An 18,474-nucleotide genomic window follows, 5' to 3' on the forward strand; every position below is an offset into this window, starting at 1 on the left:
AGCCCCTCAGACCCCAGGCACAGCCCTGAACAGCCTTTGCCCTTATCCGCCAGGCCCTAGCCACTTTTGCTGGATTCTGGGAGGAGAGGGCTTGGCCAGGGGGACAAAGGAGCCCCTCCCCAACCCCCCGGGAAGACTGTCCAGTCTTTGAACGTTTTTCTGTTGGGGCGAGTGTGCAGAGGAAGATGGCTATGGATTGGGTCTTCCCTGAGGGGAGATGTCTAGCGTGAGGCCTTTTCAATCGGGCTGAGCCTGCATCTACAAAGCAGGCATGTGCTAGCCAGTTGCGGGGCCCTGACTCAGGGGTTTCTCGGGGCGTCTGCTGCCCGAGGAGGGGCCGACAACCCCCCAGTCAACCCTGTCTCCCAGCCAACCACTACCCCAGCACCCCTCTCCTCACTGCACCTCCCTCCCCAGACCCCGGACACAAAAGTGCACACACATGCAGCTGCCGCTGATAGAGCTTTATTGCAAGACGAGGGTCAGCCTGGGCATGATGGAGTTGGGGAGGGGTTCGGCCGGGTGGAGGCGGCAGCGGGGACCCTCGGCCTCAGGGCACCGGCTTAGCGGTACTTGGAGGTCAGCACGGTGGCCACTTTGCTCAGGAACTTGTCCATGGCGGCGTGGGCGGAGGGGGTGAACTCGCCCGGGCAATGCCTGGCCAGGACAACCAGGATGCAGTGAGCCAGCAGCTGTGGGGAAACAGGTGTAAGAGATGGGGGGGTCCGGAGCCCACCCCCCAAGGTCGTCTCCACCCCCCAAGGTTGCCCTAGTACCCATCCTCCTGCGGCCCCCCACCCCACAACATCAAATCCCCCTCCCCTTTGACCCCTCGCCACTCACTTTGAAGTTGACCGGGTCCACTCTCAGCTTGTGGGCGTGCAGGTCGCTCAGAGCGGACAGGGCGCTGTCCATGTCATCGAAGTGCCCCGCGGCCGTGGACAGAGCGTCGGCCACCTTCTTGCCATGAGCCTTGATCTGAGCGGAGCCGTGGCTCAGGTCGAAGTGGGAGAAGTAGGTCTTGGTGGTGGGGAAAGCCTGGAACAGCCTGCGGGAGAGAGCGGGACCTGTCAGGGGCATGGGCACTGAGGCCAGTGCCGGGCAGTGTGCCCGGGGGACTGGTGGGGCTGTTAGAGGCCCGAAGTATTCCTTTTGGGGATTCAGGGCCTGGGTCCTGGGACAGAGAGAGCAGAATCTGGGATCCAGGGAGAGAAAAAGCTGTAGGACCCTTTGTCAGGAGCGCAGGGATAACGGACCGAACCGGGGGGCACTAAAGCATGTGGCAGGAGCAGAGATTCCCGCTAGGGAACGTCATCGAGGGGTCCTGGGATTTCCACCCAGGGGCAGGGAGTCTAGAGATCTGAAGCAGGGCCGAGGATTGTTATCAGGGGGCAGGGGTGGGTAGCAGAGGGGCGGCGGTGCCCGGGCTGGGTCGGAGGCTGGCAGACCTCACCTCTCCAGGGCCTCCGCGCCGTACTCCTCGCCGTGACCGGCGGCCTTGCCCCACAGGGCGGTCACTTCCTTCTTCTCGGCGTCGGTCAGCATCTTTGCTCCTTTCCAAATCGGGTCAGGACCAGATTCCCTTTGCCCGAGGCCCGGCCGCTTATATGCGGGCCCGGGAGCGCGACACGCCCCGCCACGGCCGCCCCCATTGGTGGGCACGGTGCCCGCCGTGCCAGGGAGGCGGCTCTTGCTTGGCAGCGGCGTCGGGGGCGCGGCAGGGGCCCGGCCTGCAGGGGGTGTTGCGCTGCCGCGGCTCCGGCGACCTCGGGCGGCGGGGAGCCCAGACCTTGGGCGGCGGAGCCCCGGCTTCATGCGCAGCCCCGGAGCTCGAGGGAGTCGGGCAAGCCCCCTTGCCGTGGCTTTCCTTCCCCCCACCCCAGGGACCTCAGTTCCTTTGTCGATTCTAACAATAATAATAGTGAGAATAATATTGGTATTTGTTCAGTGCTATGTGCCGGGCACTGTTCTAAGCGCTGGGGTAGATACAGGGTAATCAGGTTGCCCCACATGAGGCTCACAGTCTTCATTCCCATTTTACAGGTGAGGTCACTGAGGCACAGAGAAGTTAAGTAACTTGCCCAAGGTCACACAGCTGGCAAGTGGCAGAGCCAGGAATCGATAATAATGATGGTATTTGTTAAGCGCTTACTATGTGTCAAGCACTGTTCTAAGCCCTGGGGTAGCTACAAGATCATCAGGCTGGACCTAGTCCCTGTCCCACATGGGGCTCACAGCCTTAATCTCCATTTTCCATATGAGGTAACTGAGGCCCAGAGAACTGAAGTCACACAGCAGACAAGTGGCAGAGGCAAAATTAGAACCCAAGTTCTTCTGACTCCCGGGCCTGGGCTCTACCCAGCAGGCCACACTCCCATCCCACCCTCCCTGCAGACTTCACTGCTTTTAGCTGGGCCCGGCAGGCCCCAGTGCCACCATCGTGACTGCTGCCCCCTGCCTGGCATCTGCCTATCAGAGAGTGCCCCTGCCCAACTCCTGCTGTCCCACAGAAGAGAGACAAGAGGTGCCCGGTAGGGGGTGGGGTGCCTTTGCCCCGCCCCATCACTTTTCCCGCCTGGGTAGGGGCACTGAGCTCAGGAGGAGTGGGGCATAGATTCACACCCTCCGCAGTATGGCTGCTGGTTCCGGTCAGGCAGGCTCGTGCCCTGGGCACCCACTGGCTCCAGGCCTGGTTTTTGCCTATGATGAGCCAGAGACATCTGCTCCACGGTCCTGTGTGGTCTCCACTGTTCCCACACTGAGCACTGGGGGTGGGCTCACCCGAGAGCACTCAAGATATCGAGCCAAAGACACCCTCCCTGCCCTTCCCCCTCCACGTGCCTGCCCGGTGCCCGAGGCCTCACTTGGCCCTGGGACTCTCCTAAGAGCAGGGCAAATGGAGTAGTCAGGGCCTGGAGGGTGCGGATGTGGTGGAGGGGAACCATTTGTTCAATCGTACTTACTGAGTGCTTACTGTGTGCAGAACACTGTCCTAAGAATTTGGGAGAGTACAACACAACAGTAAACAGATACATTCCCTGCCCACAATGAGCTCACAGTCTAGAGGGAGAGACGAGCTTTAAAATAAATAAATAGATATATTACAGATGAGTACATAAGTGCAGCACAGCTGGAGGGCGGTAAATGAAGGGAGTAAGTCAGGGCGAAGCAGAAAGGCATGGAAGAAAAGGAAAAGCAGAGTTTAGGCAGGGAAGGCCTCTTGGAGGAGATGTGCCTTCAATAAGGCTTTGAAAGTCGGGAGAGTAACTGTCTGTCAGATTTGAAGAGGGAGGGTGGTCCAGGCCAGAGGGAGGATGTGGGCAGGGGCCGGCGGTGAGATAGGCTAGATGGAGGCACAATGAGAAGGTTGGCGGTAGAAGAGCTAAGTGTGCGGGCTGGATTGGAGTTGGAGAGCAGCGAGGTGGGGTAGGAGGGGGCAAGGGGATTGACTGCTTTAAAACCAATGACGAGGAGCTTTTGTATTACACGGAGGTGGATGGGCAACCCCTGAAATTTCTTGAGGAGTTGAGGAAACATGTCCTGAATGTTTTTATAGAAAAATAATCTGGGCAGCAGAGTGAAGTATGAAGTGGAGTGGGGAGAGACCATACCAGCTTGGGGGGGGGGCTGCAAGGGGGCTCCCCAAAGCGGAGAGGGATCTTGGGGTCCCACTGAGGAGTGGGAAGGGAATAAAGACAACCACTAGGGCCTGGAAGAAATTATACATGCAAGAAGCCTTTCTGAGAAGTATAGGGAGAACCCAACTTTTCATCAATCGTTCAGTCGTATGTATTAAGCGCTAACCTGCTACCACATTAATACAGTCACTCATCCTATCCCGCCTAGATTACTGCATTAGCCTCCTTACTGACCTCCCATCCTCCTGTCTCTGCCTACTCAAGTCCATACTTCAGTCCGCTGCCCAGATCATCTTTCTAAAAAAACGTTCAGGACATGTCAACCCCTCCTCAAAAATCTCCAGTGGTTGCCCATCCACCTCTGCGTCAAACAAAAACTCCTCACCACTGGCTTTAAAGCTCTTTATCACCTCGCGCCCTCCTCCCTCACCTTGCTTCTCTCCTTCTACGACCCAGCCCGCACAGTTTGCTCTTCTGATGCCGGTAACCTCCTCACTGGACCTCGTTCTCACCTGTCTCACTGCCGACCCCAGGCCTATATCCTGCCTCTGGCCTGAAATGCCCTCCCTCCTCAAATCGGACAGTTTCTCTTCCTCCCTTAAAAGCTTTATTGAAAGCACACCTCCTTCCAGACTAAGCCCCACTTTTCCTCATCTCATCTCCCACTCCCTGCTGCATCGCCCTGACTTGCCCCCTGTGCTCTTCCCCACTCCCAGCCCTACAGCACTTATGTATGTATCTGTCATTTTGTTTATTTGTACTGATGTCCGTCTCCCTCCCTCTAGACGGTGAGTTCGTTGTGGGCAGGGAATGTCACTGTTTACTGTTCTATTGTACTTTCCCAACCAAGGGCACAGTACAGTGCTCTGCACACAGTAAGGGCTTAATAAATACGATCGAATGAATGAATAGAGGGGTGCTGTGTGTGTGTTGGAGGTAGGGGAGGGAATCTCTCCCCGAGCTGGCACCTGAGCACGTCAGACGTCCGGCGGGGCCTGGGCAGCAGCATGCACTGTTTCAAACACCGAGATAGACACTATAAAAGAAGGTGGGACCCAGTCCCTGCCTGACATGAGGCTCACAGTTTAAGTAAGAGAGAGAACAGGTAGTGAAACCCCATTTTACAGCTCACCCTAAATCATAGAGCAGGCAAATGACAGAACCTGGATTAGAATCCAGGTCCCCTGACTCCTAGGCTCAAGCTCTTTCCACCAGGCCACACTGCTTCTCCTCTGAACTTATTTCCTCTCCCCTTGTAGAAAACTCTGCTCCCACCCTCCTCCATTTCCTCACTCTTCTCTTACTCCTCTTACAGTTCCCTCTCATCTTTTTACAAACCTACTCAAGTTCCCCCCTAACTAGAAAAGTCCCCTTAAGATCCCACACTTCCCTCCCGCTCTTACCCTAACTCCTTCCTCCCATTCCTATCCACTTTCCCTGCTCATTTAGAGCTTACTTCTCTTGGGGAGGGGGGCTGGTCCCAGGAGGAACAGTGGTCCGGGATCGAGGAGAAGGCAAGAAAGAGAGACAGAGTGAGAGAGACAGGGAGACCCAAAGAGCTGGCTCCCCCTCCTCTGCCGTCCTGGGGTCCTCGCAGCATTACAGGGCGGGGCTGACCCGCGGACCACAAGAGTGGCCGGAGACTGGCTTGGGGTCGCTCAGACGAGACCCGCCGGCCTCCGCGGCGCTCGTTACAGCGCCCAGCTCCCCGTCCCATTCGCGGCAGTGCAGCCACTTCGCCAGCGGTCAGAGACCCTGGGCCGCAGAGGGACGAGGGCAGTCAGAGCCACACCGACACTGTCCCTTACACACAAACACACACACACGCAGCTGCCACGGATGGAGCTTTATTTCCAGATGAGGGTCTGCCCGGGAGTGATGGGGCTGGGGAGGGGTCCGGCCGGGGTCGGGGGTGGGGGGGACGGGGAAGGGGAGGCGGCGGGGCCCCTCGGCCTCCGAGGCCCGGTTAGCGGTACTTGGAGGTCAGCACGGTGGCCACTTTGCTCAGGAACTTGTCCAGGGCGGCGTGGGCGGAGGGGGTGAACTCGGCGGGAAGGTGTCTGGCCACCACGACCAGGATGCAGTGAGCCAGCAGCTGCGGGCGAGCAGGAGGCAGAGATGGGAGGCGGTCCAGCGCCAGTCTCCCCGGTGCCCACCCCCGAGGGCCCCCCAGGAGCCCATGCCCCTCCGCCCGCCTCCGCGGCACCCGGTCCCCCTCGTCCCCTTCCCCTCTGACCCCTCGCCGCTCACTTTGAAGTTGATCGGGTCCACTCTGAGCTTGTGGGCGTGCAGGTCGCTCAGCGCCGACAGGGTGCTGTCCAGGTCATCGAGGTGGGCCACGGCCGTGGTCAGGGCGTCGGCCACCTTCTTGCCATGGGCCTTGACCTGAGCCGAGCCCTGGCTCAGCTCGAAGTGGGGGAAGTAGGTCTTAGTGGGGGGGAAAGAGAGGAACAGCCTGCGGGAGAGAGCGGGGAAGGTCAGGGGCGTGGGCACCGTGCCCGGGGGAGAATCTACGGGATCCGTGCCAGGGGAATCTACGGAATCCGTGCCAGGGGAAGGGGGGTTAGGGGGAGGTACGCGCCCACGGAACCCATCGGGGTTGGAGACACCCGAGAGATCTGGGTCGGGGGCTGCGGGCCGGTGCCAGGGCGGGTGAGGAGCGGGAGGAATCTGGTGTCCGGGAGAGAGAAAGATTTTCGATAGCGGGCCGGTGTGCGGGGATCCCCAAGGGGAGTCAGTGGCACCACGTCGTGTGCCGAGACGGGAAAAGTCACGCCAGCCAGCCCCACTACGGTTGGCAGGGAATGAGGGGCGACGGGGCTGGGGGCAAGGGGAGTGGTGCCCAAGAGCTCGGCCTGGGATGGTGAGGGAGCAGGTGCCAAGTGACAGGTCTCTGTGCTCAGAGGGCAGGGCTGGGTGCTGGGTTCCCGGGTTGGTGTCAGGGCAGGGGAGGTTGTCCGGAGCAGGGGTGAGTGCTGGGTTCCGGGGTTGGGTGCCAGGGCAGGGGAGGTTGCCTGGGGCAGGGGTGGGTCCTGAGGTTCACCGTTGGGGGCCGGGGTGACGAGGTCCAGGGTTGGGTGCCCTAGGCCTGGGTGGGTGCCCGGGGGGCGGGGGTGGGGAGGAGAGGGGCCGCGGTGCCCGGGCCGAGTCGGTCCCGGGCCCGGGCGGGTCTCACCTGTCCAGGGCCTCGGCACCGAACTCCTCTTCGTGCCCGGAGACGTTGGCCCACAGGGCGGCCACCTCCTTCTTCTCGCCGTCGGTCAGTCCCATGTTGGCTCCTTTCCGGATTGGGTCAGGACCAGATTCTCTTTGTCCGGGGCCGGGCCGCTTATATGCGGGCCCGGGTGGGGGGCCCGCCCCGCCGCGGCCTCCCCCATTGGTTGGCACGGTGCCCGCCGTGCCCGGGGGCCCCCGGCTGGGCAGCGGGGGGAGAGGGGGAGGAGAGGAGAGGCCTGCAGGAGGTGTCGGAGACCATCGCCACCCCCGCCTCCCGGGCACCGAAGGCGGGAAGGTCACTCTGCGGTGCCCAGGGCCCGGAGCCTGCCCCGGCCTGCCCCTCCTCCTCTGCCCCCGGGGCCGGGGCCCAAGTGTGGCTCCGGCCAGGCCGGCCGGCCCGGAAGGCCCAGGCTGCCCCTCTGCCCCACAGCCCGTGCCCGGGGGCCTCGTGCCCGGGGGCCTCGTGCCCGGGGGCCTCGTGCCCGGGAGCCTCGTGCCCGTCCTCTGCCCCTCGGGGCGCTGCTGCTGGCTGGGGTGGTGGCTTGGTCTGGGACTAACCCTTAGTCCCCTGCATCCCCAGGCTGTCCCGCCTTTGGGAGCCCAGGACCTGCCGGTGCCCGGGGGAAAAGCCCGGTCCGGTCCGGCCCCTGGGGTCCGGGCAGAGGGAGCCCGGGGCTCCCCGCGGGGGTGGGCGCAGGAGGAATACAGCTGGGGAGGGGGACGTGGGGAGAGGGGAGATGGGGAGGGCGGTCTTTGTTGGATGCCCTCCTCTCTCTCTCTCCCCATCTCCCCCCGGGGCTACCGGCAACCTCACTGGGGGGTAGGGAACGTGTCCGCCGACTCTGTTGTAGTGTGCTCTCCCGAGCGCTTAGCACAGCGCTCTGCACACAGTAAGCAGCGTGGCTCAGTGGAAAGAGCCCGGGCTTGGGAGCCAGAGGTCATGGGTTTGAAACCCACTCTGCCCCTTGTCAGCTGTGTGACTGTGGGCAAGTCACTTCGCTTCTCTGGGCCTCAGTTCCCTCATCTGTAAAATGGGGATGAACACTGTGAGCCTCAAGTGGGACAACCTCATTCCCCTGTACCTACCCCGGCGCTTAGAACAGTGCTCTGCACGTAGTAAGCGCTTAACAAATACCAACATTATTATTATTATTAAGCACTCGACGAAAACGACTACTGATGGGTTGCTGGAGGCCCTGCCTCGTCGCCCTGACTTGCTCCCTTTGTGCATCCGCCCCGGCTCGGCCTCTCGGCGCTTATGTCTGTAGCGGGCATTTCTTTCTTTCTAGTCATGTCTTTCTCCCTCCCGCTGGACTGTAAGTTCGTTGTGGGCAGGGATTGGGTCCTTTTCATGTATTGTACTCTTCCAAGCGCTCAGTATAGTGTTCTGCACACGGTAAGCCCTCAAGAAATACGTGAGCCCGCTGTTGGGTAGGGATTGTCTCTATTCGTTGCCGAATTCGACTTTCCAAGCGCTTACCACAGTGCTCTACACACAGTACGCGCTCAAGAAATAGGATTGAATGAATTGAATGAATGAATGAATGAATGAATGAATGAATGAATGACTGTGCAGTAGCGTTGGTACCTTATTGGCACCGAGCGGGCTGCGAGCGGCCCTCCAGGCCCCGGGGGCAGCGGTGCCAGGGCGGGGAAGCCGGAGGCGCCTCCCCCAGTCTCTCTCAACCGTCTCTCGGCCCCTGCCCCTGTGTCTCCCGTCCCCCTCTCTATCTCTCATCCTGCCTGTCTCTGTCTTCCTTTCCTGCTTCCTCCTCCTCCTCGCCCTCCTCATCCCCCTTCTCCTCTTCCCTCCCCCTCCTCTCTTTTCCTCCCCCTCTTTCTCTCGTCCTCCTCCCCCGGGCCGGAGGCCTGCAGGAAACAATGGTGGGGAGCTGGGTGGGAGGCGGCTTCCTTTCCCCGGGTTCTCGCCCCCGGAGGAGGCCTCGCTGCTGCCCAGGCCCCGCCGGACGTCCGACGTGCTCAGGTGCCAGCTCGGGGAGAGATTCCCTCCCCTACCTCTAACACACACACAGCACCCCTCTATTCATTCATTCGATCGTATTTATTAAGCCCTTACTGTGTGCAGAGCACTGTACTGTGCCCTTGGTTGGGAAAGTACAATAGAACAGTAAACAGTGACATTCCCTGCCCACAACGAACTCACCGTCTAGAGGGAGGGAGACGGGCATTAGTACAAATAAATAAAATGACAGATACATACATAAGTGCTGTGGGACTGGGAGGGAGGAAGAGCACAGGGGGCAAGTCAGGGTGATGCAGCAGGGAATGGGAGATAAGGAAAAGTCAGGGCTGGAAAACGTTCCCTAGAGAAGGTGGTGGTTCACGCCTGGGGCTCTCACATGCCCGTAACTTTGGCATTATCCTTGATTCTTCTCTCTCATTCAACACACATATTCAATCTGTTACCAGATCCTGTCGGTCCCACCTTCACAACATCACTAAAATCCTCCCTTTCCTCTCTGTCCAAACTGCTACCACTTTAATACAATCACTCATCCCATCCCCTAGATGACTGCATCAGCCTCCTTGCTGACCTCCCGGCCTCCTGTCTCTCCCCACTCCAGGCCCTACTTCACTCTGCTGCCAGATCATTTTCTACCTAAACATTCAGGACATGTCACCCCACTCCTCAAAAATCTCCAGTGGTTGCCCATCCCTCTCGACATCAAACAAAAACTCCTCACCATTGGCTTTAAAGCACTCCACCACCTTGTCCCCTCCTCCCTCCCCACGCTTCTCTCCTTCTACGACCCAGCCTGCACACTTCACTCCTCTAGTGCTAACCTTCTTACTGTACCTCCATCTCGCCTGTCTCGCTGCCGACCCCCAGCCCACGTCCTGCCTCTGGCCTGGAGCCCCCTCCTTCCTCAAATCTGACAGACAATAACTCTCTCCCCTGCTTCAAAGCCTTATTGAAGTCAAACTTCCTCCAAGACTAAGCCCCACTTTTCCTCATCTTCCGCTCCCTTCTGCATCACCCTGATCTGCTCCCTTTGCTCTTCCCCCATCCCCACAGCACTTATGTATATATCTTTCATTTTGTTCATTTGTATTAATGTCTGCCTCCCCTACTCTAGACTGTAAGCTCATTGTGGGCAGGGAATGTGATTGTTTATTGTTGTACTGTACTCTCCTAAGCGCTTAGTACAGTTCTCTGCACACAGTAAGTGCTCAGTAAATACAACTGAATGAATAAATGAATGAAAGTACGATATAACAATAAACAGAATCCTAACTGGGCACCTGTCCCAACCCTTCCAGCTGGGCACTTCTTCTCCCCTCCCATCTTTCACCTCTTCCCATTCTAGCTGTGCACCTGTCCCATCCCGAGCAGACAGAACTAGGGGGCCAGACGTCCTTCCAGGGGAAGCTTCCTGGAAGATTTGGGGTTTGCACGGCCTGGGATCGGGGGTGTGAAGATGTTGGGGAAGGGCATCATCCTTGAGCTCCCTGAGACGGACGGAGTACAGAGGCGGAGGATGGGTGCCTGAGTTGATGCTTCCCCCTCAGTCAATCGTATTCATTGAGCGCTTACTGTATGCAGAGCACTGGACTAAGCATTTGGGAGAGTACAGTATAACAATAAACGGATACGTTCCCTGCCCACAACGAGTTTACAGTCTAGAGGGGGAGACAAGCATTATTATAAACAAATAAATGACAAATATTTAATAATAAATGTGGTATTTGTTATGCGCTTACTATGTAACGGGCCCTGTACTAAGCACTGAAATGGATACAAGGAAATCACGTTGGACACAGTCCCTGTTCCATGTGAGGGTCACGGTCTCAATCCCCATTTTACAGATGAAGTAACTGAGGCACAGAGAAGTGAAGTGACTTCCTCAGGGTCACGCAGCAGATAAGAGGTGGAGCCAAGGTTAGAACCTCCATATCAATCAAAACCTCCTCATTATTGGCTCTAAAGCACTTAATCCCCTTGCCCCCTCCTGCCTCACCTCACTACTCTCCTACTACAACCCAGCCCACACACTTCATTCCTCTAATGTCAACCTTCTCCCTGTACCTCCATCTCTACTGTCCCGCTGTTGACACCCAGCTCACATCCTACCACTGGCCTGGAATGCCACCCCTCCTCATATCAGACAGATAACTGCTCTCCCCCTCTTCAAAACCTTATTGAAGGCACATCTCCTCCAAGAAGCCTTCCTTGACTAAGCCCTCCTCTGGTCTTCTCTCACTCCCTTCTGTGCCACTCTTACTTGCTCCTTCATTCATCCTCCCTCCCATCCCCAAAGTGCATATGTATATATACATATATATATAATTTATTCATTTATTTTATATTTATTTATTTGTCTATTTACTTCTTTATATTAATGTCTGTCTCCCTCTTTGCTCCTCCTCCCCTCCCCATCGCCCCTATTCCCTCCTTCTGCTCTACCCCCTTCCCCGCCCCAAAGCACTTGTGTATATTTGTACATATTTATTATTCTATTTACTTTATTAATGAGGTTTATATATCTATAATTGTATTTATTTTGATGTCATTGATGCCTGTCTAATTGTTTTGTTTTGTTGTCTGTCTTCCTCCTTCTAGACTGTGAGCCCGTTGTTGGTTAGGGATTGTCTGTTACCGAATTGTACTTTTCAAGCCCTTTGTATGGTGCTTTGCATACAGTACGTACTCAGTAAATACGACTGAATGAATGAACCCACAACCTTCTGACTCCCAGATCTGTGCTCTATCCACTACATCAAAATCTATAAGGGGGATGAATAAAGGGAGCAAGTCAGTGTGACATAGAAATGAGTGGGAGAAGAGGAAAGTAGGGCTTAGTCAGGGAAGGCCTCTTGGAGGAGATGGGCCTTCAATAAGGCTTTTAAGGGTGGCGGGGCATGGGGGCAAAGTGATTGTCTGTCTATCGGATATGAAGATGGAGGGCCTTTCAGGCCAGAGGTAGGATGTGGGTGAGATGTCGGAGGAGAGGTAGATGACATCATGGAACAGTGAGAAGATTGGCATTAGAGGAATGAAGTGTGCGGGCTGGGTTGGACTACGAGAGTAACCAGGCCCACCTGCCCTGTGGACCCTCCCCATAAAATCCCTCGTAAAATCTCCCCCTCCCCCCAGAGTCTTCTCTCCGCTGCCCTGCCTCAGTCCCCGCCCCCTAAACTGCTTCTCGCTCGAAGGCCAACACCTCCCCACCCAGATCCACTTCTTAGGCCATTGCCCAGCATATCCTAACCTACCCATGGTCTTGCCCCTGGTCCAGCCTGGACCAACTCGGGGCTGGAGACTGAGGGGAGAAATCCTTTGCACATAGTAAGTGCTCAATAAATACCACTGAATGAATGAATGAATGAATGAATGAATGAATGAAGAAATGGGCAGACAAGGTGGAGGCTACAAACAGACACACTGTCACTAACACCACTAACACAGGCCCCGGGCAGGAAATGTGCTTATTTATTCTTGTATTGTACCTTCCCAAGTGCTTAGTACAGTACTAAGTAAGCACTCAATAAGTAGGATTGACTGACCTACTGCCTTGAGCCTGCAGCCCCGGCTCTTGGTCCCGTTGCCAGGCACTGTACTTAGCGCTGGAGTAGATATAAGCTAGTTGGTTGGATATGGTCCATGGCCCACACAGGGCTCACAGATTTTACGGATGAGGGAACTGAGTCACAGAGAAGTTAAGTTATCACTCAAGGTCACACAGAAGACAAGTGGCAGATTCGGGATTAGAACCCATACCCTTCTGACTCTGTGGCCCTGGTTCTATCCATCAGGCCAGCTGCCTTCTCCTCCCCATTTCCCCTTATCAGCTCCACCCAACAATCCCTCTCTTGTTCCTTCTACTTGCAGTTTTGGGGCCCAAGCTCCTGACCCCCACCCGTGACCCTTCGGACACACACATGCGCACACAAACAGCTGCCACATTTTGAGCTTTATTGCAAGACGAGGGTCAGCCTGGGCATGATGGAGTTGGGGATGGGTTCGGCCGGGTGGAGGCGGCAGCGGGGACCCTCGGCCTCAGGGCACCGGCTTAGCGGTACTTGGAGGTCAGCACGGTGGCCACTTTGCTCAGGAACTTGTCCATGGCGGCGTGGGCGGAGGGGGTGAACTCGCCCGGGCAATGCCTGGCCAGGACAACCAGGATGCAGTGAGCCAGCAGCTGTGGGGAAACAGGTGTAAGAGACGGGGGGGTCCGGAGCCCACCCCCCAAGGTCGTCTCCACCCCCCAAGGTTGCCCTAGTACCCATCCTCCTGCGGCCTCCCACCCCACAACATCAAATCCCCCTCCCCTTTGACCCCTCGCCACTCACTTTGAAGTTGACCGGGTCCACTCTCAGCTTGTGGGCGTGCAGGTCGCTCAGAGCGGACAGGGCGCTGTCCATGTCATCGAAGTGCCCCGCGGCCGTGGACAGAGCGTCGGCCACCTTCTTGCCATGAGCCTTGATCTGAGCGGAGCCGTGGCTCAGGTCGAAGTGGGAGAAGTAGGTCTTGGTGGTGGGGAAAGCCTGGAACAGCCTGCGGGAGAGAGCGGGACCTGTCAGGGGCATGGGCACTGAGGCCAGTGCCGGGCAGTGTGCCCGGGGGACTGGTGGGGCTGTTAGAGGCCCGAAGTATTCCTTTTGGGGATTCAGGGCCTGGGTCCTGGGACAGAGAGAGCAGAATCTGGGATCCAGGGAGAGAAAAAGCTGTAGGACCCTTTGTCAGGAGCGCAGGGATAACGGACCGAACCGGGGGGCACTAAAGCATGTGGAAGGAGCAGAGATTCCCGCTAGGGAACGTCATCGAGGGGTCCTGGGATTTCCACCCAGGGGCAGGGAATCTAGAGATCTGAAGCAGGGCCGAGGATTGTTATCAGGGGGCAGGGGTGGGTAGCAGAGGGGCGGCGGTGCCCGGGCTGGGTCGGAGGCTGGCAGACCTCACCTCTCCAGGGCCTCCGCGCCGTACTCCTCGCCGTGACCGGCGGCCTTGCCCCACAGGGCGGTCACTTCCTTCTTCTCGGCGTCGGTCAGCATCTTTGCTCCTTTCCAAATCGGGTCAGGACCAGATTCCCTTTGCCCGAGGCCCGGCCGCTTATATGCGGGCCCGGGAGCGCGACACGCCCCGCCACGGCCGCCCCCATTGGTGGGCACGGTGCCCGCCGTACCAGGGAAGGGGGTGGGCCGCTGAGGCCACCCTCGTTGGTTGGACCGGTGCCCGCGGTGCCAGGGCAGCCTCGTGCCCGGAGCCCATCGTCGTCCCGGCCTGCAGGGGGCGTTGCGTTCCCGCGGCTGGGGAGATTGGGAGCTCAGACCTCGGGCGGCGGGGAACTCAGACCCCGGGCGGCGGGACCCCGACCCCCGGCACAGCCCTGTCCCCTCCCAGCCGGAGGACCCTGGGCTTACTTTGGGAAGGGGTGGCTGCTGAGGGGTTGTCCGTCTAGAGAGGGATTTGGGTCAGACACGGGGTGCTTAGATGTGAAGCAGAGTGGTCTAGTGCTTAGAGCCCGGGCCTGGGAGTCAGAAAGTCATGGGTTCTAAACAGTGCTTTGCACATAATAAGCGCTTAACAAATACCACCATTATTATTTTTATTCCGACTCTGCCACTTGTCTGCTGTGTGACCTTAGGCAAGTCACTTCATTTCTCTGGGCCTCAGTTCCCTCATCTGTAAAATGGGGATTAAGATTGTGAGCCCTGTGTAGGACAGGGTCTGCGTCCAACCCATTTATCTTGTATCTTGCCCCAGTGCTTAGAACAGTGCCTAGCACATAGTAAGCGCTTTACAAATACCATTATTGTCATTATTATGTGCCCACCATGGCCAGCACATTCCCACCTGCTTGCCCTTTCAACTGCATTCCTTTATTCATTCAGTATTATTTATTGAGCGCTTACTGTGTGCAGAGCACTATACTAAGCGCTTGGAAAGTACAATTCAGTTTATTTATCTAAAGCCACCCTCCGCACAGATGCATATGTTATGCAAGAGCGATTGCTTAATTAATACATTTATTCTGATTAGCCAATTTGTAAATATTTTTATTGCTTCTCTTCCCCTCCGTCCCCATTAGAATGTAAGCTTCTTGTGGGGTAGGTGCTATACCCTGCTATTGTGATACTGGGGATTAAGACTGTGAGCCTCACGTGGGACAACCTGATTACCCTGTATCTACCCCAGCGCTTAGTACAGTGCTCTGCACATAGTAAGTGCTTAACAAATACAAACATGATTATTATACTGTCCCAAATGCTTAGTGCTTAGTACAGTTCCCCTCCATCAGCCCCAGAGCTCTTATGTTCATAATCATTATCTATTTGTATTACCATCTGTCTCCCCCACTAGACTGTGAGCTCATAGGGGGCAGAGAATGTGTCTACAACTCTGTTATACTCTCCCAAGGTCTTTGTACAGTGCTCTCGGTACATGACCTCTGACTCCCAAGCCCGGGCTCTTTCCACTGAGCCACGCTGACTTAAGCACTTAAACACTCACAAACTCGCAAGCTCTTGTCTGCATCTTCATATTCTACTTCTTCCTCTTATCTTAAGCACTCATAACCTCTGAAACTCTTAAAGTACAGATCTGCACACTCCATTTCTTTGTCTTATCTGAGTGTCCATCTCCTTCACTAGATTGTAATAATAATTGCGGCACCTAAGTGGTTATTTTGTGTTCAGCACTGTACTGAGCACTGGGGGTGGATTCAGAGAGAGAAGCAGCATGGCTTAGTGGAAAGAGCACAGGCTTGGGAGTCAGAGGTCATGGGTTCTAATCCCGGCTCTGCCACTTGTCTGCTGTGTCACCTTGGGCAAGCCACTTAACTTCTCTGTGCCTCAGTTACCTCATTAATACTATTAAGATTAAGACTGTGAGCCCCACGTGGGACAACCTGATCACTTTGTATCTACCCCAGTGCTTAGAACAGTGCTTGGCACATAGTAAGCACTTAACAAATACCATCATTATTGTCATTAAGATCATCAGGTCTCACAAGGGGCTCATAGTCCAAGTAGGAGAGAGAACAGATATTGAATCTGCATTTTGCCAATGAGGGAAATGAGGGACAGAGAAGTGAAGTGGCTTTCCAAGATCACACAGCAGACAAGTGGCAGAGTTGGGGTTACCCCCAAGACTGGCCCCCAAGCCTAGGCTCTTTCTATTAGGCTGCTTCATTGTAAGCACCTCTGAGGCAGGATCATATATATCGACTCTAACTGCACTCTCTCAAGCACTTAAAGTGCTCCACACACAGTAGGTGCTCTGTGAGCAATACTGCTTGGGCAAGTCACTTAACTTCTCATTTCCCTCATCTGTAAAATGGGGATTAAGACTGTGAGCCCCATGTGGGATGTAGACTGTGTCCAACCTGATAACCTTCTATCTACCTCACTGCTTCATACATGGTAAGCGCTTAACAAATACCATTTTAAAAATTCCTACTGATTGATTGATTGTTAGATACTTTCCTGCTCACAGAGCACCCAGTTCGGAGTTACCTTAGTTACCTCCAATCTAGTTCCTTCCTCTTGGGTAGCCTTGAAAATGGCACCCAGGTGCACAATGAATGGTAAATCCCATTATCAATCCCATTATCAATCAATCAAGGGTATTTATTGACACCTACTGTATACAGAGCACTTGGGAGTGTACAATATAACACATTCCCTGCTCACAACATGCAAAAAGTCTAGAGGGGGAGACAGATATTAATATCAATAGATAAAATTACAGCTATGTACATAAGTGCTGTGGGACTGGAAAGGGAGATGAATAAAGTCAGGGTGAAGCATAAGGAAGTGGGAGAAGAGGGAAGGAGGGTTTATTCAGGAAAGGCCTCTTGGAGGATTTGTGCCTTCAGTAAAGCTTTAGAGATGGGGAGGGGAATTGTCTGTCAGATATGAAGAGGGAGGGCATTCCAGGTCAGAGGAGGGACATAGATGAGAGGTCGGTGATGAGATAGATAAGATCGAGGTACATTGAGAAAGTTGGCATTAAAAGAGCCAAGTGTCCAGGCTGGGGTTTAATAATAGAGTAGTGATGTAAAGAGAGAGGAGGCAAGGTGAGTGAGTGCTTTAAAACAGATGGAAAGAAGTTTCCATTCGATATGAAAGTAGATGGGCAATCATTTGGAAGTTCTTGAGGAATGGGGAAGTGTAGACTGAACAGTTTTGTAGAAAAATGATCCAGGCAGCAGAGTGAAGGACTGGAGTGAGGAGAGACAGGAGGCTGGGAGGTCAGCAAGGAGGCTGATGCAGTGATCTAGGCGTGTTAGGATCATTCATTCATTCATTCATTCATTCATTCAATAGTATTTATTGAGCGCTTACTATGTGCAGAGCACTGTACTAAGCACTTGCAATGTACAAATGGGTAACAGGTAGAGACAGTCCCTGCCCTTTGATGGGCTTACAGTCTAACTGGGGAAGACAGACAGATAAGTGATTGTATTCCCGTGGTAGTAGTGTGGATGGAGAGGAAAGGACAGATTCTAGCGATGTTATGAAGGTTGAACCTAGAGGATTTGGTGACATTAAATAGGTGGGTTTATGTGGGAATGAGAGAGAGGAGTTGTGGATAATGCCAAGATTATGGGATTTTTGAGACAGGTAGAGTGGTCAGTCAGTCAATTGCATTTATGCAGTGCTTACTTTATGCAGACCATTGGAGTAAGTGCTTGGGAGACTACAATATAACAATAAACAGACACATTCCCTGCCCACAGTGAATTTACAGCTCAGAGTGGGAGACAGGTGGTAATATAAATTAAATTACAGATATGTACATAAGTGCTGTGGGGCAGGGAGGGTGTATCAAAAAAGGGAGCAAGTCAGAGTGGTGCAGAAGGAAGTGGAAGAAAAGGAAAAGTGGGGCTTAGGAAAGGCCTCTTGGAGGAGATGTGCCTTCAATCAGGCTTTGAAGGGCAGGGAGAAAGAAATGGTGGTGCTGTCTGAAGTGATGGGAAAGTCAGGATGAGGTCAAGATTCACTAGACTTTACAGTCTGTTTTTATGTTATTTGTTAAACTCTTACTATGTGTTAAGCACTGTTGTAAATGTTGGGGTAGATATAAGCTAATCAAATAATCCCCTCTAGATGTAAGGTCATTGTGGGCAGGAAACATCTCTGTTTATTGTTATATTGTACTTTCCCAAGTGCTTAGTAGATTGCTCTGTGCCCAGTAAGTGTTCAATAAATACAATTGAAAGAATGAAAGGTTGGACACAGTTCCTGTCCCACATAAGGTCATAGTCTAAATCGGATGGAAGAGGATTTAATTCCCATTTTACAGATGAAGTAAGTGAAGCACAGAGAAGTGAAGTCACTTGCCCAAGGTCACACAGCAGACAAGTGGCAGAGCCGAAATTAGAACCCATGTCCTCTTATTCCCAGGCCTAGGTTCCTTTCACTAGGCCATGTTCCTTCCCCTTGAGAACAGGGACCGTGTCTACCAACCTTATTATATGCTACTTTCCCAAGCGATTAGTACATTGCTATGCACACAGTAAGCGCTCGATAAATACCACGAATTGATTGACGTGTGTCTTGGAACCCCTCCCCACCCTGGTCTTCCTTGTGAAGTGGGAGAGAAGTGGGCCATTTTTCTTTTCCCTTCAGTACCCCAGAGCTCCTCCCAAAGAGA

The 18,474-nt window shown here is 54.8% G+C and overlaps 3 protein-coding genes across 3 annotated transcripts; all 3 read right to left on the reverse strand.

Moving 5' to 3' along the window:
* Positions 1-449: 449 nt before the first annotated feature.
* On the reverse strand, positions 450-1,627 carry LOC100087130 (hemoglobin subunit alpha). The gene is made up of 3 exons (XM_001517090.5): positions 1,454-1,627; positions 844-1,048; positions 450-692 (listed from the first exon to the last, which is right to left on the reverse strand). The coding sequence occupies exons 1-3, from the start codon at positions 1,543-1,545 to the stop codon at positions 564-566; spliced, it is 426 nt and encodes a 141-aa protein (XP_001517140.2). The 5' UTR covers positions 1,546-1,627; the 3' UTR covers positions 450-563.
* Positions 1,628-5,551: 3,924 nt separating this feature from the next.
* Positions 5,552-7,197, reverse strand: LOC100087121 (hemoglobin subunit alpha-like). The gene is made up of 3 exons (XM_016226994.3): positions 6,814-7,197; positions 5,889-6,093; positions 5,552-5,733 (listed from the first exon to the last, which is right to left on the reverse strand). Exons 1-3 carry the CDS (start codon positions 6,906-6,908, stop codon positions 5,605-5,607), a joined length of 429 nt encoding a protein of 142 aa, XP_016082480.2. The 5' UTR covers positions 6,909-7,197; the 3' UTR covers positions 5,552-5,604.
* A 5,575-nt stretch (positions 7,198-12,772) lies between these two features.
* Positions 12,773-13,948, reverse strand: LOC114806100 (hemoglobin subunit alpha). Its single transcript, XM_029049221.2, has 3 exons — positions 13,777-13,948; positions 13,167-13,371; positions 12,773-13,015 (listed from the first exon to the last, which is right to left on the reverse strand). Exons 1-3 carry the CDS (start codon positions 13,866-13,868, stop codon positions 12,887-12,889), a joined length of 426 nt encoding a protein of 141 aa, XP_028905054.1. The 5' UTR covers positions 13,869-13,948; the 3' UTR covers positions 12,773-12,886.
* Positions 13,949-18,474: the final 4,526 nt, after the last annotated feature.

This window comes from Ornithorhynchus anatinus, chromosome 21, assembly GCF_004115215.2.
Source record: "Ornithorhynchus anatinus isolate Pmale09 chromosome 21, mOrnAna1.pri.v4, whole genome shotgun sequence".
In the NCBI taxonomy this organism is placed as follows: Eukaryota; Metazoa; Chordata; class Mammalia; order Monotremata; family Ornithorhynchidae; genus Ornithorhynchus; species Ornithorhynchus anatinus.

Excerpts from the sequence above, each read along its gene's own strand:
- LOC114806100 (XM_029049221.2), bottom strand. The coding sequence starts at position 13,868 with ATGCTGACCGACGCCGAGAAGAAGGAAGTGACCGCCCTGTGGGGCAAG. Across the intron at positions 13,372-13,776 it reads GGCGCGGAGGCCCTGGAGAG|GCTGTTCCAGGCTTTCCCCA; the intron begins GTGAGGTCTGCC and ends TCTCTCCCGCAG. Across the intron at positions 13,016-13,166 it reads TGGACCCGGTCAACTTCAAA|CTGCTGGCTCACTGCATCCT; the intron begins GTGAGTGGCGAG and ends GTTTCCCCACAG.
- LOC100087121 (XM_016226994.3), bottom strand. The coding sequence starts at position 6,908 with ATGGGACTGACCGACGGCGAGAAGAAGGAGGTGGCCGCCCTGTGGGCC. Across the intron at positions 6,094-6,813 it reads GGTGCCGAGGCCCTGGACAG|GCTGTTCCTCTCTTTCCCCC; the intron begins GTGAGACCCGCC and ends TCTCTCCCGCAG. Across the intron at positions 5,734-5,888 it reads TGGACCCGATCAACTTCAAA|CTGCTGGCTCACTGCATCCT; the intron begins GTGAGCGGCGAG and ends GCTCGCCCGCAG.
- LOC100087130 (XM_001517090.5), bottom strand. The coding sequence starts at position 1,545 with ATGCTGACCGACGCCGAGAAGAAGGAAGTGACCGCCCTGTGGGGCAAG. Across the intron at positions 1,049-1,453 it reads GGCGCGGAGGCCCTGGAGAG|GCTGTTCCAGGCTTTCCCCA; the intron begins GTGAGGTCTGCC and ends TCTCTCCCGCAG. Across the intron at positions 693-843 it reads TGGACCCGGTCAACTTCAAA|CTGCTGGCTCACTGCATCCT; the intron begins GTGAGTGGCGAG and ends GTTTCCCCACAG.